Source organism: Sceloporus occidentalis, unplaced genomic scaffold, assembly GCF_023333645.1.
Source record: "Sceloporus occidentalis isolate IW3139 unplaced genomic scaffold, rSceOcc1.0.p SCAF_2, whole genome shotgun sequence".
Taxonomy (NCBI): domain Eukaryota; kingdom Metazoa; phylum Chordata; class Lepidosauria; order Squamata; family Phrynosomatidae; genus Sceloporus; species Sceloporus occidentalis.
In genome coordinates, this window is record NW_028316982.1 from 223,275,229 (window position 1) to 223,300,431 (window position 25,203).

At 38.9% G+C, this 25,203-nt stretch overlaps 1 protein-coding gene across 4 annotated transcripts in view; it reads right to left on the minus strand.

The window, feature by feature from the left end:
- EPHA6 (EPH receptor A6) overlaps positions 1–25,203 on the minus strand; it is a 608,811-nt gene that overhangs the window by 319,221 nt on the left and 264,387 nt on the right. For all 4 annotated transcript variants that reach the window (XM_089512280.1, XM_089512279.1, XM_089512277.1 and 1 more), the window contains exons 4-5: positions 13,315–13,470; positions 2,461–2,796 (exon numbers count right to left, since the gene is read on the minus strand). In XM_089512280.1, coding sequence (XP_089368406.1) covers positions 2,461–2,796; positions 13,315–13,470 — 492 coding nt within the window. The remainder of the gene's footprint in view (positions 1–2,460; positions 2,797–13,314; positions 13,471–25,203) is intronic.

Here is a 25,203-nt window from a genome sequence, read left to right on the forward strand (position 1 = left end):
AAAGTTATGTCATCCGGAATTTTTAAAGTTCTTTGGCATCATTTCCCTTTGCTTTGTCCTTTACATCCTGTTACATGCTCCTAGGTTTTACCCTCAAATTATCCATGGGCTATATCAAAATCCACAATTTTGGCCCCCAGGCCTGCTCTTCTTATACATACACAAGGTCAACGTACAGTTGAGTATATACTGTATATCCTGCTTATTTTCCTGAAAGGGAAATCAAAACAGCAAATAAAGGCTCTCTGTGTGGCAATTATCACATGGAGAACAACAGTTGTTTCTATATATTTGAGTGCAGTCCAAAATAGCATGTAACACAATAGTATAGTCTGAAGGCACTTTTGGCACAAATGACTGTGACAACATTCATCTTTGCTATTTATGATTGTAGCTGAAGAACTTTATAATTTTGGGAAACGATGCTATTTTCAGCCAATGCCATCTGAAACCTAGTTTGACGTACCCTCAAACTAGAAATTTTATCTTTCAGAGGGAGTGCTACCTCATTCAACTCAGGCGTCACACCTAATTCCATCCTATAAACATTACTTTTATCTTTCTGGGATTACATTTCAGCTTCACTTGTAAGAAATCCAGGAGAATCAACAAGGTTGCCCTCCCACACCTACTGGTACAAATCTTGTATTCTTCTATAACCAAGGCAATTCTTCTCCCAAAACTAGGTTAAAGGCCAGGGTTGAAAGAGTCAAACCATCAATTTTATCCATTTATCCCTGAAACTGCAAGGCTACCACTTGTTAATTTCCCCCATAAAAAATAACAGGTGAAAATAGTCAATAATTATTCATATCAGAAGAATCCAAACATAGTGCTTTTGCCCTCCAGCAAAGACTCAACCACTTTCCTCAGTTCTTAAAAAAAATGACCTTCCTTTAAGAAACATTAACTATTTCACAGCCCGAAGTTTGCAAATTCTGACCATATTGGTTTCAAAAGCTACAGCTGGATAAGGTTTGGTAACCAAATGGTGGTTGTACTCAAAAATTCTATCCACATTCACAGAGCCAAGAAGATGAAAAGTATTCAGCAGAAACAGATATAATACTTCCTTCCAGAACTGCTGACAAACTGGACTCCAAGTCCAAGTGGATCTGAGTGACTGTTTCTGCAAATGCTTTGCAAGCAAGTTTCATTTTTTTCTGACAGATCCTTCACTCCTCTTTCATCCACTACAGAAACAATCCAGTTTGATATCATTTTAACTGCCCTGCTCAGTGCTAGGGAACCCTGGGAACTGTAGTTTGTTGTGGCACCAGAGCTCTCTGACAGAAAAAGCTAAATGTCTTACAAAACTATATTTCCCAGAATGCCTTAGCATTGAGCCAGGGCAGTTAAAGACATCTCAAACTGGATTGTTTCTGCAGTGTGTTTTGGACCTTTGAGAAGCAAGCGTAACAGACTCTTCACAGCAAAGAACAGCTCTGAAGCATAGCACTGTACAATCGAAAATGTTTTTCAAACCAATCACAATGGTTTGCTGTGAGATTCTCAGATAAATGTAAGCCTTCTGTGCCACCATCATTGTCACAATATAGGCTTGAAAGAGACCAGTAAACTGTGCTTAACCAGACTAGCTCTACATTTTCCTCCATTGTTATTCAAGCCATATTCCCCTATGCTTCAGCATTCCATAGCAAATCAGAAAGCTTTATGAAATCTGCAATGGAGAAAAGACTGCTTAGTAGTGTTTGTAGTGCTTCTACAAACCTACCAAGGCATTAGTAGATTCAATGGCCATACTACATACAGAGATCCTTCAGATCTCTGAAAATCTCACAGAGCCATCTGGAGCCACCATTTTCTGGACACAGACAATGTGAATAGGCTTTAATCTGTACAATTCGGAGGCTTTCAAAAACCTAAATCTAACTAATATAATAGAATAAGCATCACAAAACATCATCACTTTCATTATGATATTATAATGATATTATCATTATGATATTATAAAGATATCATTATGATATTGTACCAAATCTGTATAGTAAATTCTGCAAAATTAAATTCATGGAGCATGTATCAACATCAGTGATTACTTTGCCACATATTCTATTAAAATAGAGGGAATTTGCTTAAGACCAAATGACAGTAGACTGCATTATTAGTAACTCCACAAGGTAATGGGGACATACAGAAAAATACAGAATTTCAGGCATATCAAACAAAAATTAATCACAGATGTCAACATTATATTATTTTCAGCAAATGTAACACTTTATCACTTGATCAGTCTGGTTTTAATAAACACTTTCTATGTAATCTTACCATGAAACCAAACCTCTTCCTTCAAACAGTACTATGCAAAAGCAAATGCTCTGAATAGACAGAATTAAAGAGATATCTACTTATGATAATTCACAAAATGTACTGTTAACTGCATTCTGTTATATATACTTTTACTTTAAATTAGTGACAACACAAATAGCATAAACTCACCATCTTGGTCTGTGGTAATTGTGATAGCTGTGAACTGCTTGGGTGAAAAACTTAATTCGGAGACTCCGTTCATGGCTTCTATTTCAAAAGTGTAGTTCGCATGGGACACAAAATCAAGTACAGTCACTGATGAATTGATTAGCCCAGTATGTCTTGGAATGAATCGGATCCCTCCTCCACATATCTCACATTGGCTGGTATCAGATCCACATTTCTTACAAATGACACTATAGGTAAGATCTTTTCTCCCTCCTGTGTCACTTGGTGGGCTCCACTCCAACATGAGAGCTGTTTCATTTATGTTAAAAATAATGTTCCTTGGAGCAGAAGGTGGTCCTAAGTTAAAAAAAAATGAAGAAGTTTCTATGAGTACTAATGGATTTTTTTTTTAGATCTCCAAATCACACTTTTTTGAATTACTGAAACAAATCCAGTGTTTCAAACAAATTACCTTGAACATAGTGGAATAATTTAGATATAGAAAGGGGGAAAAAACCTTCCTGTTTTATACAGCTTAGAACCCTATGGAAAGGAAGACAATTCAGTAATCTTACCTTCCACACAGAGAACATGTAACATGTCTTATAGAAACTCAGGACAAAATCAGACATGAATAATTCAATAATAATAATAATAATAATAATAATAATAATAATAATAATAATAAATGAAAGAGTCAGTTTCAACTCAAAGAGGTGAAGCAGACAAACCTTTTGTAGCTTCCCAGAAGCGTGGGGGAGTGTTGTTTAGGTGACACATGCCCCCAAGCTGGCAGAAAGCCTCTATGAAGCCGTCTGGTGGACAGCTTTGTAGTGCTCCAGCGGTGCAGTGTTTATATGCAAAGTTGTGGAGGCATCGGAAAAGCCTTTTTGCTGGCTCAAAAAGAATGGCTTTCTGCTGCTTCTTTTTGTGCTGGCAGAAAGCTGTATTGGGGCTGTGGTGCGTGGTTGCCACAATGTCAATCTGGCGATCAAAGGGGTGGTGTCAAGATGCCCCTATAGGGCTGTCTGTTTCTGCCCAAAGTTAGGACTCAAGAGAGATTTGATATGTAGATTGCAAGGTTTTTACATTGGATGAAGCAGATCCTAAAGTGTTATAAAATATTGAACATGAACACTTTTCAGAAGATTGAGATCCAGAAACTAGTTTGTGAAAGAAAGACAGATGGTTTTAAATACCATTGCCAAGTAATAAGATACAATATAATTCTCACCTATAATTTTATGTGTGCTTTTCCAATTAATATGTTTCATTCTAAGTAATAAATTAGAATAGATCATACAGATTTTTTTATACCTATTATTTAAAAATTAAATGTCATAACGTGTCATTTGAGTAACATTAGAAATTTTAATCTCTTTTTATTCTCCCTTCAAAACAGTCAGCATGACAAATGTCATCCAGACATTTGAGTTTTCGGCTACAGAAGGGAGGGAGGATTAGAATCATAGAATCATTGAATCGTAGAGTTGGAAGAGACCACAAGGGCCATCCAGTCCAACCCCCATGCCATGCAGGAAATCACAATCAAAGCATCCCCGACAGATGGCCATCCAGCCTCTGTTTGAAGACCTCCAAGGAGGGAGACTCCACTACACTCCGAGGGAGTTTGTTCCACTGTCGAACAGCCCTTACTGTCAGGAAGTTCCTCCTAATGTTGAGGTGGAATCTCTTTTCCTGGAGCTTGCATCCATTGCTCCGTGTTCTAGTCTTTGGAGCAGCAGAAAACAAGCTTGCTCCCTCCTCAACATGACATCCCTTCAAATATTTAAATAGGGCTATCATATCACCTCTTAACCTTCTCTTCTCCAGGCTAAACATCCCCAACTCCCTAAGTCTTTCCTCGTACAGTATGGTTTCCAGACCTTTCACCATTTTAGTCGCCCTCCTTTGGACACGCTCCAGTTTCTCCACATCCTTTTAAAATTGTGATGCCCAGAACTGGTCACTGTATTCCAGGTGGGGCCTGACCAAAGCAGAATAGAGTGGCACTATTACTTCCCTTGATCTAGACACTATACTTCTATTGATGCAGCCTAAAATCGCATTGGCCTTGTTAGCTGCTGCATCGCACTGTTGACTCATATTCAACTTATAGTCTATTTGGACTCCTAGATCCCTTTCACACGTAGTTTCATTCAGCCAGGTGTCCACCATCCTATATCTGTGCATTTCATTTTTTCGCCCTAAGTGCAGTACCTTACATTTTTCCGTGTTGAATTTCATTTTGTTAGCTTTGGCCCAGTTTTCTAATCTGTTCAGGTAATTTTGAATCTTGATCCTGTCCTCTGGGGTATTAGCTACTCCTCCTAATTTGGTGTCATCTGCAAATTTGATAAGTATGCCCCCAATTTTGTCTTCCAAGTCATTGATAAAGATGTTGAATAGCACTGGGCCCAGAACAGAGCCCTGTGGGACCCCACTGGTCACTTCTCTCCAGGATGAAAAGGAGCCATTGTTGAGCACCCTTTGGGTTCGGCCAGTCAACCAATTACAAATCCATGTAATAGTTGCCTTGTCAAGCCCACATTTTAAAAGCTTGTTTGCAAGAATATCATGGGGAACTTTGTCAAAGGCCTTACTGAAATCAGGATATACTATATCCACAGCATTCCCTTCATCTACCAAGCTGGTAATTTTATCAAAAAAAGAGATAAGGTTTATCTGGCATGATTTCTTTCTCTGAAACCCATGTTGACTTTTTGTGATTATGGAATTGCTTTCTAGATGTTCACAGACTCTCAATGATCTGCTCTAGAATCTTTCCTTGTACTGATGTCAGACTAATTGGAAGATAATTGTTGGGATCCTCTTTTTTCCCCTTTTTGAAGATGTGGACAACGTTTGCCTTCCTCCAGTCTGCTGGGACTTCTCCTGTTCTCCAGGAGTTCTCAAAGATTATTACCAATGGCTCCTATATTACATTTGCCAGCTCTTTTAATACCCTTGGGTGTAGTTCATCTGGTCCTGGAGACTTATATTCATTTAGGTTAAACAAGTATTGCTGTACTATCTCTTTACTTATTCTGTGCTGAAATTCCTCTTTTCTGTCCTCTGCTCCATTATCCTCAGGTTGAGCACCCTTTGCCTTTTCTGAGAAGACTGAGGCAAAGAAGGTGTTGAGTAATTCTGTCTTTTCTCTGTCTTCTGTTACCATTTTGCCATCTTCTGCACACAGTGGCCCTACTGTTTCCTTCTTCTTCCTTTTGCTGCGGACATATCCAAAAAGCCTTTTTTGTTGTTGTTATTAAACTCTCTAGCAAGCCTGAGTTCATTCTGTGCTTTAGCTTTTCTGACTTTACCCCTACACAGGCTCGCTATTTGTTTGAATTCCTCTTTGGTGATTTCCCCATTTTTCCATTTCTTATACATGTCTCATTTAAAACTTATCTCAGTTGAAAGTTCTTTAGTCATCCATCTTGGTTTCTTGAGACACCTCCCATTTTTCTTTCTCACTGGAACTGTTTGAATTTGGGCCTTCAGTATCTCCCTTTTGAGAAAGTCCCATCCGTCTTGAACTCCTTTCTCTTTTAGTATTTCTGTCCACGGGATCTTCCTCACTACTTCTCTAAGTTTACTGAAATCCACTCTCCTAAAGTCTAGAATGCGTGTCTGACTCTGCCTGACTTCTCCTTTCCATTGTATAACAAACTCCAGGAGAACATGGTCACTTCCACCTAAGGATCCCACCACTTGCACTCCATTAACTAGGTCATCCTTGTTGGTTAGGATGAGATCCAAAATAGCTGATCCCCTTAGGTCATGCTTACTAAACATAAAGGAAAGTTGGATAGTGCTCACTTGTTTATAAGGGAAAGGTTAATGCAGCTCTCCAGGATTTAATTCTTTTTTAAAAGCTCTGGATTAGAGAGGAAACAGAGTGGTACAGGACTTAGCTGTAGACCTAATTCCTCAAAAGCTAGGGAAACAGATTGCTACCACACATGCAGCATCCTTAACTGGCCAGTTCAATTAATTTTGCTAATATTTGTCTGTATCATGGAGTGGCTAGGTCTATTTCTATCTATGTAATATGCATTGTGTGAATCAGAGTCTAGTTTATTGCATTCCCAGGCTCGAGTAAGAAGGCCCAAATAATATTAGATTCAATAAGATTCAATAAGTGACAAAAGGGCTTCACAAATCTTTATTTATTTAGTTTTCAAATGTATAATTCTATATTGATGACACCTGAAAAGAAGGGAGGAAAGCAGTGCAGAAATTATTGTGTGCGTTTTGGGGTTTGTTTTTTTATTGCAATTTGCTGATGATCATTAATAATTATGTGCAGCAAAGATATGTACACAGGATTTAGGTCTTTGTTTGGAACAAAATGATAATTTCTTATTCATATTGTTATGAATAGGAAAATTGTTATCAAATGTGATAGGAATGTTCAAAAGTTTATAAATGTCCTCCTGCAGACACTGAAGAAATAGACACCCTTCATACTCAAGGGCCCTCATGCCAATTTGCATGACGATTAAATAGGTTTTAATTGCCATTAAATTATGCCATCGAAACTATGATTTCATGCAAATATTAAGCTGTAATGACATGCAGTGAATCATTTACTAAGATTTAGAACTTGGAACAAAGAGAGACAATTAATTCTAATCCTCAGATTTTGCTAAATTATGTGTCATTGGGATTTTTATGAATGTGGCCTGATTGCTTTGCTATCACTTATAAATTATGCATAGATTATATGTCACAGTGAAAAAAACTGGCAGACATAACCTTTTCATAGACATCAGTGAGTAAAATGCTAAGGATTTCCTTTTATTTTGTTTAGGCAAGCAAGAATACTAATAAATTTTAATGAGTAATGTATTTCAACTGTATACATCCAATATATTGTCTACTTCAGTTATGTACAGTAAGGGTCTAATAATTAGACTAACCCCTATGTGACTTATCTTATGGAAAAATATTATATGGCGCCAAGAAGCCAGAAACCTGCATGGAATACACTCAAGACACTGATATACCATAAGGAATTCGTATTACTTTTCTGAGCAGCAGACCTCCAGGATATGAGTGAAACCCAATGATTGTTTGTGGGTTTTTCGGGCGATGTGGCCATGTTCTAGAAGATTTTCTTCTTGACGTTTTGCCAGCATCTGTGGCTGGCATCTTCAGAGAATGTTTGCCTGGAAAGGACTTGGCTATATATATTGTGAGACCTGGAAAGGCAGGAGTGATTTGCATGTACATTGTTTGTTGTTAATGGCAGTCCTCAGGGTGTGAGGGTCTGCACAAGAGGATTAATGTCTGCTTAATTAGTGTTCATTGTCTACTGGGAGAGTTCTCATTTGCATTTGTTGAGTCTTTATCTTGCTATCTTTCAGGACTGGTAACCAAATCTTGTTTACTTTAAGGGTTTCCTCTTTCCTGTTAAAATTGTCCAGGTGTTTGTGGATTTCAATGGCTTCTCTGTGCATCCTGACAAGGTAGTGTTTGGCATGGTCCAGAATTTCAATGTTTTCACTGTTTGAAAGCTCTTGAATTGAAATATGGTTTGCTGCTGGGAAAACTGAACTTCAAAGTCTGGGTTACAAGTCATGGTATTTTTATGAACTGACTAATATATTAATTTATGGTATTCTTTGCTTATAGGGTGGCAAGCCAGCTTGTATAACTAATTAAATTATCCTGTCATTTATTTATTTAATAGATTTATATCCCAAAATGGGATTCAAAGTGGTCTACAATATAAGTTACAATAAAATAGCTGAAACAATATATGATACACAAGTTAAAAAGCACTAAGCAAAATTTCCAATTAAATAATTACTTTAAGATATTAATAGTTAAATATTTGAAAACAAACTACACCCATACCATGTCTTTCTTCTCCAACCACTTAAAGGCTGATGGCCTGTTTAAATAGAGAGGTCTTTTCCTGCTACTGAACAGAGGGCATAAGTGGGGCCAACTGAGTCTCACTGAGTTCCATAGTCCAATTTAGTTATATCAGGGGAAAAGGTACTGTACCATTCAGCAATAGGCTAGTAAGAAAATGCAATAATGACAAGACAAGATGGTGCTGGTAAGACAGTGTATGTGGCATTCATTGTGCATATTTTGTTGATTAAATAAACTGGAATGAAGACACTTAGCAAGAATATTATCAAATAAGATAAGCCAGTGATGATGAACCTATGGCACACGTGCCAGAGGTGGCACTCAGAGCCCTCTCTGTGGGCGCATATGCTGTCGCCCTAGCATAGAGTTTGCCAGAGTTTCTTACTAGAAAGCCAGAGGGACGTGGCACTTTGCAATAAATAAATGGGGTCCAGGTTGCAGTTTGGGCACTCTGTAAAAGGTTCTCTATCGTTGACATAAGCAGTCCACTCTTCAGATGAGTGAAGAGGTATTCTCCCATGATCAACTGTAAAGAGGGAAAGGCATCTAGGCTAGAAAGTGAAATTGTGGCTAATGCCACCATTTCTCATGTAGATTAAGATGCATCTTGTCTTTGTCAGTTCTCAGAATGATTATGCTGAGACGGCCTTGTTTGCCAGCAGTCACCCAGATATCCAGCTCTAGATGAGGTCCAGCTGTCAACAACCAAGGATAGATGATCTTCCTAAAGTCCCTTTTGCTGGTTGGTCATATGGCAAACATTAATGAGCAAGACCTTCATCAGTGATCCCTTAATATATCTTTTTAGCCTTTAGTGGGCTGTTAGAAGCGCCCATTAACAAAGGCCATAACAAGAACGTCAAGGTTAATATTTGTTTCCTCCACCCTCACTACCTACGATATGAAGCAGGCAAAAAAGAACATGATCCTCAGTCAATGTGTAAGGCACCTAAGAAATTCCTACTCTGTCCTAAAAATAGTGAATCTAGAAGTGGAAGGGCAAATGGTTTTCTAGTAGCACTCTAGCTTTCTACAGAGGTCCCAGAGAAGAAGCATATGAGGGAGATATCAGGATACCAAATTGATGGGTTTCTTGTGTGCAGGAAAACCAACCAATTACTCCCATTCCTGATTCAAGGGGAGGTACAGAAGAGCAATGTTATTTATAAAATTATGTTCCTATATCCATTGGTGTCCCATTGCATGTTGGTCCCTTTGCTGGCTATGGAGCAGCAGACCTATACTGAACACAGAAATTGCACATCTTCACAATTCTATTTCTTGCACATGTAAGTCCATTTGCAAGCACAAAATGCCCCAACAGGATACTAGTGTTAGTTACTTTTCTCCTCTAGATGATGACATGTCCAAGGTGTATCCCCCTCATCTGAATTTTCACCCTGCTTATGATGTCCATAATTATGTTAATTATGGATTTGTAATTGGTTGACTGGCCGAACCCAAAAGGTGCTCAACAATGGCTCCTCTTCATCCTGAAGAGAAGTGACCAGTGGGGTGCCACAGGGTTCTGTCCTGGGCCCAGTGCTATTTAACATGTTTATCAATGACTTGGATGACAGAACTAGGGGCATACTTATCAAATCTGCAGATGACACCAAATTAGGAGGAGTAGCTAATCCCCCAGAGGACAGGATCAAAATTCAAAATGACCTGAATAGACAAGAAAGCTGGGCCAAAACTAACAAAATGAACTTCAAAAGGGAGAAATGTAAGATACTGCATTTAGGTAGAAGAAATGAAATGCATAGGATGGGCACCACAATTCAAAACGGATGTTGACAAATTGTCCAAAGGAAGGCCACCAAAATGGTAGAGGGCCTGGAAACCATGCGTTATGAGGAAAGACTTAGGGAGCTGGGTATGTTTAGCCTTGAAAAGAGATGGTTAATTGATAAAATGATAGCCCTGTTTAAGTATTTGAAGGGGTGTCACATTGAGGCTGGAACAAGCTTGTTTTCTGCTGCTCCAGAGACTAGAACACAGAGCAATGGATGCAAGCTACAAGAAAGGAGATTTCATCTCAACATTAGGAGGAACTTCCTGAGAGTAAAGTTGTTTGCCAGTGGAATACACTCATTCAGAGAGTGGTGGAGTCTCCTTCCTTGGAGGTATTTAAACAGAGGCTTGATGGCCATCTGTCAGGGATGCTTTGATTGTGAGTTCCTGCATGGCAGGGAGTTGGACTGGATGGCCCTTGGGGTCTCTTCCAACTCTATGATTCTATGTGCCCTTTTTGAAGTTATTTTATATGGTTATAAGTAATAGTCACAACTATGGGGCTTTTTTTCTTTGACAACTTCCTTTGCATAAAGTTTTATAAACAATATTCTTGCACACAAATGACAAGTTATTATACACAAAGGACAAGTTATTTCACAAACCATTTTCCCTCAAACTATATAAAATCAATCAAAAATGCACAAAAATTCATACTCTTATTCAGTTGGGTGCAACTTCTGAAATTATTCATTTTTGCATGTGAGAAAGTAATAAGCAAATATTTACATCCATATTCATTTGTTCGTGCTCAGTTCATATAATATTAATGATTACTTATGGTCTGACAAAATGTGGCAAAAAACTATCTTTATGTGATTGGACAAAGATTGCAATGAAGACATAACACTGTGGTGGATATTTATAATGAAGAGGTAATAGTGATTTCCCTCTCCCTTAGCTTTCACTTTTCTTCAAACAAAATAGCTAGGCTGCCAGTGCTTTATCAACCCAGGTAGATTGCCCTAGGGAATGATGTTCCAGAATTTTACGTATAGCCATTCAAGTCCCCTAGGAATATCCTAGAAGTGACAATATATCCTTATGTAGAATAATTCCCAGGGGCATTGTAGACCTGTTGGCATAGCTCAATAAATATCTGGAAATATTATTTCTTTCTTTTTGAATTTACTTGTTTAAGGTTAAACAAAATAGGAAAATGGAGAATAAATTTTGCTACCGCATAGCATTATAAGTCTCCCTATTAAACCATCAACTAGCTCTCCATATGTAAAATTCTCTTATCTTTACAGGAGGACCTGCAAAGATAGAAGAATATGCCTTTGATGTATTTTTTTTATTGCATGTTACAAAAATTGTTACAAAAACTGTTAATATATTATCATATGTTATACATATATGTGTTTTATACATATACATTTATATTTAGCTTAACAGAAAACAAATCAGAAGGAACACATGTTTAAATAAAATCATAGCTTTAAACCATCCTATTGTTTTGTGCTTCATTCAAGGATGCTTTTCATGTATTGAAAGTTGGCACACATTCCAATTTCACAATCAGTTCAAGAAATTCTACTTGGCTTCATCCGTACTGCAGAAATAGTCCAGTTTGACACCCCTTAACTGCCATGGCTAAATGTTGTGGAATACTGGGAATTGTAGTTTGGTTGGGTGCTCCTTTGATCTGGTGCTCCACTAAACTACCATTCCCAGAATTCCATAGCATTCAGCTGGCAGTTAAAGTGATGTGAAATGAGATTATTTCTGCAGTTCAGATGCAGCCCTTGAGTCAATATTTAGAGTTTGGAATTAGAATTTAATTAAGTTGTAATTTATGATGAGTGGAACAGAAGATAAAACAGATAAAACCCAAAGGGGAAAATCATTTTATATATTCTTACTGTTGCCAGTTCCATAGGACAATGCCTGTTAGCCAATATTCAACTAACAACTAAAATAGGGGGCATACTGTTTATCAGCCATCCTATTAAGATGGGAATGTATCTGGGGAGGTAGACAGCATAATCATAGCATAAAATGATTGCCTGCAAAGCCTGTAGGTCAGGTGGTTTTTAGCCTTAGTTTTCAAATGACTTCCAAAGTCACATATTAATTCTTGTTCTTTTGAACTTTGATGTCAGACTGAAGTTATAAAACTGTGCATTTGGCTCCTTAATGCAAGTTCCAGATTATGTTTTACACAGCTGGACTACACTACTTGCCTTTAGGGAAGCCTGAGGAGAATTGGAATAGTGTAATTTTGTTTTAATTGGTCATTTGATCCTGATCCATGATGTTATAGTTTCATTTTAAACTCTAAGCAATGTACCTGCTTTTGGTTATTTTAAAAAGAATTGGTATTTATCTTCTCAAGGACATTCTCAAGATACATACATTATAGATATATTGCAGAATATGTGCATGTTCACTCACTTTTGTAACTTTTATTTTATAACAAGGAAAAAAGCAATTAGGACAGAAATGTTAGAGGTTTCAAATACGCCCAGAATGACTGATTAAATGTCTTCCCCCCCATTATCACTTTAGGATACTTAATTTTTTGTGCCAATGAGTCAGAAAGATATTTGTTCTGTTCAAGTCTGTGAAAAGCAGGAAAATATAATATTTAAAAGAACCATTTTATTTACTGTGAAGTGATCCTAATGAATCCATTCTATAAGAGTAATTCTATTCGCAATAGCGTAAATCCAACTGTTGGTCCCAAATACAATATACTAATTGTATTAATGAGATTTACAATGGGTCTACTCTAATTGAGACTAACTATAGCTGGGACTAACATTTGTATTAAGGCCTGTTTCATCTTTCCCATTTGTCATTGATCTGCATCCATGGTAGTCTTCCAGTTCACTTCTTTCTAACCAGATAGCATCATCTCAGGAAAATCCCACACTAAGGAATAAATTGTCACAGCCCATTGTAAATTACATATATGGGTAAACAGATTTGAAATGTGTGGACATTCTGTTAATATCTAAGCTGTTGCTTTATTTTGTGTTGCAGTTTTTAAAATACACTTAAGAGAATATTTTACTAATTTAAAGGAGCCCTGGGAATCAATTAAAACCTGATTTGCATTTCTGATTAACAAAAATATGCTCTCATAATCTTAGCTTTTGTGAGAGGAATATAAAATAAGTGCCATTTTTGTTTCTTTTAGATAACAAGGGTAGAATTACAAGCACCAGGTTGAATCAAACTTACGGGTACATGCCATAGTTGGTGGATCTTTCTCAGCTCGAAAGTAACCTTTTTCACACTGGCACACAGATGTTGCGTCCACAAATGTTTGACTGTGTGGAGGGCACTTGGAGCACTTTATATTCCCAGCAAATGCTTTGTAAAATCCTGGCCTACAAGCTGTGAAAACAGGGGAAAAAAGTTAATTATTTACATTTATTCAGCTATAAGCAAAACACAATTTCCAACTTTCTATCTGACTCTCCTGGTGCATTGTTATAGTTTAGTGACCTCGAAACAGAAAACCCACAATGAGGTTATACAGCTTTGATTTTGAAAGAATAGAGTTAGTAAAGAAAGCTGACTACTGTCTTCTCTATGAATATGTTCCTTTACTTTTCCTAATAGAAATGAATGGAAGCCATTACCACTTATATGAGGGGAAACTGTTGTATTGTGATTCAGGGTGCACCTGCACTGTAGAAATAATGCAATTTGACATCACTTTAAGTGCTTTTGAGCCATCCTATGGAATCCTGTGATTTATAGTTTTATAAGGATTCTTAGGATTCTATAGGATGGAGCCATGGCAGTTAAAGTGGTACCAAATTGCATTATCTACAGTGTAGATAAATGCACTCTAACTACCTCTACTGAGTAGGGTGCAAACTGTTCATGTACTGTGTTTTTGAGTACAAAGAATGGCTGCCAGGCTTACCTGGCGAGCTGTGTTGCCGCCGGTGAGGCTGCGCCAACATCGGGCTGGGGCCTTTGGGGTCTTGGCGTGCCCCAGCATGCTTTGCTGGTGTGGCCGAGGCATGCGATTGGCTACTTTGGGGGCCGGGGGAGGGACTTCTGGTGGAGAGGCCGCTCCTGCCACGTGGAGGACTTCTCGTTGGTTGCTCCTTCTGGTCCTCCAAGGCAGCTGATTGGTGCTGCCTTTCAGGGGGAGGAGCAATGTTATCCCGGCCCCGCCCATAGCCTGAGCCTATATAAGGCCATGTGGCCCAGCGTTCAGGGCCATTTTAGCTCGGCTCCCCAGCCTCCCTCATTAGGGTTGGTGTTTTGCTAGTCACAACCAGGAGCGGCAGCATAGGCCAGGATCTGCGGAGGAGTGGTCTCCAGGGCTGCGGACCACTGGAGCAGGAGTCCTTGGGGAAGGGTACGCTGATACATTACGCTGATACATTATGGCCATCGCGGGGTCCATAACAGTATTGCGTGGCCCGGTGACTAGGGACTCATGGAAATACATGCAATCTGCTGGTTGCTAGATGGAGTTCCAAAGCCCCTAGGTCATCCCGACGTCAGGCCTGGCTCAGGCCATTGCGGTTATCGAACAACCGGGGTGTTGTTTGATTTTCCAGATCCTGACCTCATGCTATGTGCCAACGCTATTCTGTTTGCTGCTTGCTTTAATAAAGTTGTGGCCTTTCTTCCAGCTATGCCTATGTGTTTATTGTGGTTGCGCCCCTCCCAGGCAAAGCGCATTGCATTGAAACTGCTACAGTCCCTGAAACATGGATGTACTTCCACTCTGCATATTATATTACAACATTGTGTGTATGTGTCACTGTGTTTCACAAGTAACCCAAGCTAATATTTAGAAATTAGCTGGGTACATCAAAACCTTGTGATTTCCCATACATTCCAACAAATACGTTTGAATTATGCCAACCATATATATACAAAAATGTTGTATACATGCCACTGTCTTTGTTATATTACAAATGAGATGAAAATATTTAAATTACCCATAATTAATTAGCTAAGACTTAAAAGTCTAATAGGTTATACTCTCTGAGATGTTTGGAAAGCCTGAGCCTATGTAAAAGAAAAGAAAAACAAACAATCAAACAAAAAACAACATCCCCACAAAATCTTGTTTCTGTAGTGAGTAACTTTCTACTGCAACTTGTTTTAAAGACCAAAAAGTGGTTTACATCTTAATTGGTTTACAATTATGCAGCACTGTACATGACATAGGCCTTGTAGAATTTTCAGAAGACACAGCCAGTGCAAACTGAAGCAGCCAGACCATTCTCTGATGTGCACTTGAGACACCACATATCACAAAGCCCTAACTAGCTTGGGATGGAATATCTGACAGACAACTACATGAACCCCCCTGGAATTTGATACCCTCAGTGGAATGTCCCACCCTTCCAAGAGGTACACAAAATAACATTTTCTCTGTAGTAACACCTCACTTGTGGAACAACTTCCCAAAGGCCACTAATCTGGCTTTGTTCTTATCCAGCTTCTAGCAGGCAATGAAGATCCATTATTCCAAATGCAGTCACTTCTACTTCTCCTTATTGTCAAAATCAAATGAAACATGTGAAGGTGTTGGACTAGGATTCTGTAATTATCTGGATGAGGACAATGAACTTAGATTGAATCCTGATAAAATGGCAGCTCTGTAGATTGCTAGTTCTTTGATCTGAGAACCGAGTAGGCTATGTGCCTAAAAAGCATTGTGTTTCACCTGTGGGAGTAAGGTCCAAAACACACTGCAGGAATAATCCAGTTTGAGACAACCTTAACTGTCATGGCTCAGTGCTAGGAAATCTTGGGAACTGTAGTTTGTTGTGGCACCAGAGCTCTCTGACAGAGAAGGTTAAACGTCTCACAAAATTACAGTTCCCAGAATTCCATAGCATTGAGCCAGGGCAGTTACAGCAGTCTCAAATTAGATTATTTCTGCAGTGTGTTTTGGACCTAAGTTTCTAGCTTGGACGTAGTCCTAGTTCCACTTCTGTCACTGGAGGTGCAGATGGACTCCATACTTCAGACTGCTGGGAACCAGCCTTACTTGGACAAGGATAACATGGGCACATTAGTTCATGCATTGCAAATGTCCCTGTTAGAGTATTGCAACATGATCTAAATGCAGCTGTCCAAAGACAACTCAAAAGCTGCAGCTTGTGTGTGTGTGTGTGTGTGTGTGTGTGTGTGTGTGTGTGTGGCTATAAAAGCTGGACAGTGAAAAAAGCTATGGGAAGAAAATAAACTCATCTGAGATGTGGTGCTGGAGAAGTGTTCTGAGGACACTATGGAGTCATGGATGACTAAGAAGACAAATCAATGAGTCCTAGAACAAATAGGGCCTGAACTCTCCCTAGAAACCAAGATGACTAAACTGAGACTGTTGTACTTTGACCATATCATGAGAAGACATCATTCCCTAGGAAGAACAACAACACTTGGCAAGGTGAAAGTAGGGAAGGAGAAAGACTAGATTACAGATGGACAGACTCAATCAGGAAGTCACATTCCTGAGTCTGCAAGATGTAAAGAGGGCTGTTGAAGATAGGGTAACCTGGAAGCCTCTCATTCATAGGGTCACCAAAAATCAAAGTCAACTTGACACTACTTAACAGCAACAAAGTTGTGAACATGTTTAATATGCCTTTAGTCTGTAAATTATTTCTTACTGTTTTATTGAATATACTCAACTATAAGTCGACCTCATGTATAAGTCAAGGGCAGGGTTGGGGGCCAAAATAATAGATTTTAATATGACCCAGGGATAAATTGAGGGTAAAACTTAGGGGCATGTAACAAAGAATGTAAATGATGATGCAAAGTAAAATGATGACAAAGAACTTAGAAAATTATAGCAGGCATAATTGTTTGTGCTCTTCCTAAAGGCTGGATGGATGAGAGTATAGAGGGGAACCATGCTTCTTTTTGGTTCTCACAGGATGGACTAAGCTCTTGCCCTTTACCACTCTATTCAGAGAAAGGGGATGGTCCATATGAGTTAAAATACAGTGCTTGCATTGACCTGTGGATAAGTCAACCCAGGTATTTTGGGTCAACTTTTGACTAAAATTTCTGGCCTTATACATGAGTATATACAATAAATTGATTTTTAAATTTAAATTGTTTTTAAATTTGTGTTACTGTATGGCACCTTTAGATTCAATGATGTAATGCAAATTATGTATTTTAATAAATAAAAAGTTAAAGATGATCTTTGGGCCTTAAAACTAGATTAGAAACTGTGCTTGCTAGAGCTGTTTTAAAAGCTCTCCTTTAATCTTTTGAAAAATAACATATCACATGGGGAGCCCAGGAAGACAGAAAGGGGATAAAATCATTCCCATCCTCATTCTCTCTCCCCCCCCCCCCCCTCACACAGAGAAACATCACAGTTCGAAATAAGTTTTGGCTAGAAGTTGAGAGCCATTGTACACACAACAGATGTAAATTATTACATCTACACAGAAGAGTGCCAGCTACTGTGACAAGATGTCTGGTACAAATAGCCTGGGCATGATTGGACTCTAGGGACTGATTAGGCTGTGGGACTAATGCTTTTGTGTTTATCATTGCAAGCCATATTTTCTTCTCAATTTGAAAATAATCAGACCAACTACATGTGTGGCTTGCCTTCTTGGCTGAACAGCTGAAGTGCTGTATCTACCTTTAAACAAGTTCAAGAAGAGGAAAAAGAAGACTGAGATTTGGTCTTCAGCGTTTCCCCTTTCCTATGAAATAACTGATGGTTGAAATGTCAGTCTTTTTAACATGGATTATGTGCTCATAACCCAACCAGCTCTAATTGTGCTGTGCTGAAACAGACAAAGACCAAATACCTTTTGTTCTTAACAGAAAACAAATATTGGGAAGGGTGGGAAGATGTATCATAATTCCCAGTTAGGAGACAACAGACAATATTTTGTTGGCACCTTATGCATAAAAAAATCCCTCTGGAAGCAAATTGACATTTTTTTTTCCATTGTGGAGCAGCTATATTCAGCGGAATGGTTACAGAAACAGAGTTGCACATAATTGCTGCAATTATGTATAGGTTACACTAATATTGTCATCCAAAACAAGGGTTGCATAAGACAATCAAAGTTTACATAATAGAATCAAAGTGTAGAAGTTTACACCTTACAATCCAGATTTAGGATCACGACCAATATTTATAAGTGGTCCTCACTCCTAGGAAGTCATGAAAACAAATATCATTTGAATCTTTTTATAATGTTCATTGTGCAGTTACATTTGGCATACATCATGCATTTCTTGAGCCAACTGAAAAGCCAGCTTCAATGACAGAGCTTTCTGGATGAAATGTCCTATATATATATATATATATACAAAGCACAACTGGGAATGTCCTCAGTCACCCACATAGATCTAAAATAAAGGACAGTTGACGTGGGGCATAATAGTCCATTAGTTATAATAATATATATTATATTTTAAATAATAATAATAAAAAGTAGATCCTCACAGCTGTAAACATCAGCACCTATAACTGTGGCTGGAAATGTACCAGCTGCTTAAGAAGCAATGTCATGCATCACATTTAGTTGGTTACAGTTAATAGCCCAATTAGTGGCTGTAATAGTAATTTGTAAGAAAATCTAATATGTGACATATTGTAGTAATTCAGCCAAGAAGATACCAGACCATGGATCGGCATCATTGTGGAAGAGGCCTATAGTTGGCGTACTGACTTAGTTTGTAACTAATAAAACCTACATCTGCCAAGCTCTAGGCTAAAAACATATTTCATTTCCATTCTTACCGAAAGATGTGGCTAATTTCACATGCAACAAGTGCAAGATGGTTTCCCTGTTGGTAGAGAAGGTCCAGCAATCATGAGGCCTGTTTATCAACTCTGCAACATATCACGGAACATGTGGATTTCTTGGGCAGAGTGGAGAAGACTGTCCTGGCTGAGGAACACACAGAGGATGTTTCTGGGGAGGATGTGTCCCCATTTAAAGGAGATAGACAGCTGGAGGAATGTGACATGTAGAAGGAGAAATAGAAGGGATCATTTTGTGAATTCAACCAAGAGGATACCAGACCATGGAGCTGCAGAATCAATTTGATGCTCTCTCTGTTATCAGTGATGATGAGGGGGAGCAAGAAGAGCAACAGTGTCAGTCCTCATTGCATGAGACCTTGGAAAGTTCAGTACATTAAATGGTTTCTGCCAAATCACGGAGTAGGTGTGTGGTGGTGGTATGGGACTCCCTACTGAGGGGTACAGAATCAGTAGATTGTCTCAAGATGTCTCAAGAAGTGTTCTGCCTTCCTGGGCCAAAAATCCATAATGTAATGGACAGGATGACAAGACTCATCAAGGCCACCGACCATTATCCCTTCCTTTTGGTCCACATGGAAACCAATGATACTACAAGGAACAGCCTTCAGAATATCACAAGGGATTATGAGGCTCTGAGAAGAAACCTGAAGGGTCTGGATGCACATGTAGTTATTTTGTTTGTCCTTTCAGTAAAAGGGCATGGCCCAGGAAAGGAGAGAAAACTAGTGGAGGTGAACAGCTGGATCTGCAGATGGTGCCACCAGAAACAATTTGGCTTCCTGGACCAAGGTGTGTAGTTTCATGGAGGCGGAGTTCTGGCAAGGAATGGCTTGCACCTCACAGCAGTTGGCAGAAATGTTTTTGCTAAAAGTCTAACAGATCTGATTGGGAGGGCTTTAAACTGAATTATGTGAGGGGGAGGGGAGATAGTATTCTCAAGGGCAGGAGTTCATAAAGTGCTTGAGACAATAGCCCAAATGCTATACAGAAAACACAGCAAATAGCACAAGAACCCAACAGTGGGAGGAAAAAAAAACTTTAAAAAGGTAGATAAGGGAATTGGCCCATCGTCTTAGATGTCTCTATACTAATGCACACAACATGGGAAATAAACAGGATGAACTTGAATTCTTAGCACAACAAAGCAAATACGATATAAAGGCATAACTGAAATCTGGTGGGAATGAATCTCATGACTGGAATGTAGTATTAGAGGGCATAACCTATTTCAGAAAAACAGACCAAACATAAAGGGAAGAGGGGTAAAATTATTTGTCAGGGATATTTACACGTGTGAAGAGACCCATGACTTAAATCCTGGAAACCAAGTTGAGAGCATTTGGGTAAAAATTAAGGAAGAGAGAAACAACAGGGATATGGTAGTGGAGGTTGACCTCCAAGCCAAACTGATGCATTCCTGGATGTATGTTGTAACTACATCCACTGGTGCATTTATATACAACAGAGAAAATGCTCATTTTCCAGGAAGTATCCTGGCTTCTTTTTGCTTCAGTTTTTAGACCTGGAGCATGACTTTGTTCTGGTTTCCAGCTGCTTTGGAGGTGTGCATCATATAAACATCCCATCTTCAAAGCAGCTGAAAGCCGCTTTATTTTGCCTGTCTGTTTTACCCTAAGGAAACAAATGTGTTTCTATGGCGGGTTACACACCGCCATTTAGTACGTATTCTATACGTACTAGGGTTAGGAAGGGGTGGTGCTTCCGCACCCCCCCTAACCCTAGTACGTATAGAATACGTACAAGATGGCAGCGCCCTGTTCATACGGGCGCTGCCATCTTTACGTATCGGACGCTGTGCGTCCGGACGTCATGCGGCATCTATGACGTCGCGAGTCCGCCCCAGGCGCCTCGTGACGTCATAGAGGCGCCACAAAAAGAAGCTCCAAAATGGAGCTTCTTTTTTGCTCCGCGCGGGAGCCGCGTGGTGTGGCTGCTGCAGCTCCCTCACGGAGCAAATGGTGCCGGCGGGAGACCGCCGCAAAGCGGCGGTCTATAACCCACCTAAGAGTCTTTTAGACATTTACCTAGGAGTAACTCCCACTGAACTCATTGAGGCCTACCTCTGAGTAGATATGTGTATAATTGCATGGTTTTTTAAGTGCAATATTGCTCTGTAGAGGAATAGTCTCTCACACAGAGACATACAAATAAACACATAACCCTTTTTCCTTCCTGCCCATTTAATTTAACTAAGATGTGCTCCCACCCATAGACTGACTGAAAAACTACACTCTTTTGTTTTATTCACAGCTGTCTCTCCCTTCTCATCTGCTAGATCAACATACCTGGAATGTGCTATATAGAACAGCAAGTTGGTAGGCAATCTCTATGCACATGCCAAAGAATGGCTATACTCTGCTTCCTCCACCCTTTTTGGCTGGTAGTTGAGTTGCTCAGGGAAAAACATGCACCCCTTTTAATGGAGAAGAGAGATGGATGGGAGTGAGCTTCAGACCTGCTGGCTTGATCCTGCTATTTGGTTTCATATTTTTCTAAAGGGCCTAAACCACAAAATATGAGGTATTTTTTTTTTTTTGCTATTTTGTTCAGTCTGTACAAAAATACAAGTTTTACAACCCTCGAATAAAGGACATTTCTTATAATAAGAGATACCAGCCAGCCCAATAAGAGACAAACTTTCTGTCTGTCAAATAAAGGACATCCATTATAATACGGGACACTTGGCTACCCTAGTCTCATTCAACAGAGAGTAAATTGCTCAGAGAGGAGATATTTATGACCAGGCAATAAATCTTACAACTTTATACAAGTGTGTGTTTCTCCAGGAATTTAGTCTATAGGGGATCGTTGCAATGGGAAACAATAATGTAACATAATTTAAAAAACAAGGCCAATTAATTTCACAATGAAGTCTGTAAAAAAAAAATACCAATACAGTACATTCATTCCTTCATTTTATTTCTATCCTGCCTTTCTCCTCTACAAGTGGGACATATAAACAAGTTATGACATCATGGAAAGTACTTAATCCAAAAGCTTTATTATTAATTTCGCAAAACTATTGAAGCACCTCTTCATCCAAACACAATATGAAATCATCACTGTTGCTATATACCTTAACATAAAAAAGAGTGCTTTATAGATATTATATGTTTTGAGAAAGCTGAAACACTCATGCTTGGAATAATTGAATTTTGCAGAATGTTGATTGCCATATTCAAGAAGTAAAGAAACAAGCAAGTTCTTTTTTTACAGTCCAATGCATATGTAATCAGAATCTGAAATAAGCATTCCAGTGCCCACAGAGCACTGGCAATGTTTAGTTGATTATGAGTAGTGTAATTTCATCTTCAGGGACTTCAAATGAAACATATGCACATATAAGGTTTTCCAACAAGCTTTTAAAACAATTATAATGACTAACAAGCCTTTTAAAAGTTCATCAGTGATGAAATGAAAGAGAGATAACTGAAGTGTGCACTAGAGTGCATTCAAATGGCTACCAGAAAAGCACTGTTTGTAGCTGGTCTATTCTATACTACAAAGGTTTACATTTTGCATATCCCACAGTAATTTTAAAATATGATGTGAAAACAAATTATCAAGTTTTGTAGTTAGAAGACTTTACGTTATTGTTCCATGCATGTTTATCTGAATTGTTTTAGCCTTAATTACTATTATGAAAAGTGTGGTGTAAAAATAAAAATGAATCTCAGTTAAAGTAAACTCACTAAATCAATGGTATTTACATACAAAGAAGTCTTGACTTAACATTAAACAAAATTTGATAGGTGTACTCTATCTGGTTCTTGCAATTGAATGTAAATCAAGGACTTCCCACTCTCTCATGTCATAGAATCATAAAGTTGGAAGAGACCCGTAGGGCCATCCAGTCCAAACCCCTTGCCCTGCAGGAACTCACAATCAAAGTAAACCTGACAGGTGGCCATCCAGCCTCTGTTTTAAAAACTCCAAAGAAGGAGACTCCACCACACAGATCTTATTGTCAGGAAGTTCTTACTAATGTTGAGATGGGATCTCTTTTCCTCCAGTTTGAATTCATTGCTCTGGGTCCCATACTCTGGAGCAGCAGAAAACACGCTTGCTACATCCTCAATATGACACCCCTTCAAATTTTAAACAGGACCATAATATCACCTCTTAACTTTCTCTTGTCCAGGATAAACACACCCAGCTCCCTAGGTTTCTCTTCACTCTTTTGTCAGGTGATCAGAGTCCAATTCTTCACCCCAACCCAAATATCCAACAGAGTGCTAGGGAAATAAGATGCCAATAAAATTTAACTGATTTTCTGTTGAATGTGGATGCAAATGTATTCTCATAATGAGTAATCTCAGTTGTGAACATTTTACATTGAAAGCAATGGAATCTAGAAAAGAAGTGCCTTTCTTATTTCCGTGTCAATCCTACCACCTACCTTGCAGTCTCATTGGATGTCTCCCCCATCCAATCCACCACCACCCCACTTTGTGCTCCAGTGAGTAATCATGACTGAACAAGGGAATACCCCACCTGCCCCAGTGAGAATTCTACTCAATCATTGGGGGAGTGTGCATGCACTCTTTCATCACTCCCCCATCTGATACTCCTACCCACTCCTGGTCCAGTTAGACACTCTTCTGACTGATGTCTGAGCATGCTTTCACTCCCTCCCACCTCTCCTCATCAAATCATGTAATAAAATAATATATATTCAAACAAATGTAACACACATCCCCCAGTTGGAAATGAAGGTTAAAAAAAAAAAGGCTAGGTAACCACCCACTCTCCTGCCCTGGCTTCAATCACTCTACCCCTCTGATTCTACCCCTATCCTGATTTGGGTGCAGGACACACATTTAAAAAGCTGTTTATTCCTAAACCTGTAGAGTAAAAAGTGATTTCTATAAATGTATTAAGCCTAAATGAAGCACTTTCACTGTGAAAATGGTTGTACTTTGTGCGTTCAAACAGCACAAGGTGGGTATGGATTATTTTGCTAGTGTGTATCCACTCTCAGTTGCATCTCTTTAGAAAAATGATGAACCCTGAGGCAGTATAGCAATTTTATTCTAAAAAAGCGAGTCCCAAGCTTTTAAAAAAAGTTTTCCTGGATATTATATTTATCTTCTTATAATGAAATTACCTATTAAAATTTTTACATTTAATTTGTTTCATTGTGATCACTGTAACATGCTCCACAGGTGTATGCTAGAACTAGGATTTAACCCCCCCCCCCCCCAAACATCAGTGATTCAATTAGATTCCTTAAAAGAGTCTGAAACACATTTGTTATAGAAAAGGTTATAGAAAATACCAAACTGGATTCTAGTTGTTTCCTACACATCTTGATCAATGTGCCTCTTACATTTGACAAAGTAATCTTCCAAAATGGCTCAATAACAACTACAGGAAGCAAAAGCTCCCTGTATGAAATCAACTGGCATAGCTTCAAGATAGGAAAGTTCCACTCCAGCCAGAGGAATACTTAAGTTTTTCTAGTTTCTATGGGAAATACAATGAACTGTTTATACTATATGGTTGAAACCAAGCACATAATTAGTATGAAATAAGTTGTATTTATCTTAGTTTAATTGTATAGTCATCCCTTCTTATTTATGGATTCGAGCATTCACATCTTGAACACAGACACACATATATAGCAACAGCAAGTATATTTTTATACTGTTTATCAGTGCAGTTTACAATGTGTAAGCTAATTGCCCCAAGAAGTTGGGTACTTATTTTATTGACCTATGGAAGTATCCTAGGCTGACTCAACCCTGGAGTCCCTGGCTGGGATCAAACTTATAACCTTGGCACTGTGACTGGCTGCAGTATAGGTATTTAGTCACTGCACCACCAGTGGAAATAGCAAAGCTCCATTTTGCCATTTTATGTAAGGGACACCATTTTGCTATCCATTGTAATTAATGTGACTTGAGCATCTATGGATTTTAGTATCCATAGGGGGTTCTGGAACCAAACCCCAGTGGATACTAAGGGTCCACCGTATTGACAATTATATTTAGAAATTTGTATGCTGTCTCTTTCTTCTTACTGTGAGCAGTACTGATCAACTGGCTTCTAGAATCATAGACTGTATCATATGCAGAGCTCTGGTGTCACAAGACACTACTATTCCCAGAATTCTATAGCCGGGACCCATGGCAGTTAAGCAGTGTAGAAATGGATTATTTTGGCAGTGCAAATGCAGCCACAGAGTTGGAAGAGACCTCAAGGGCCATCAAGTTCAACCCCTGGGCATGTAAGAATACACAGCCAAAGCACCCCCGACTGATGGCCATCCAGTGTCTGTTTAAAAACCTCCAACGAAGAAGATTTCACCACCTTCT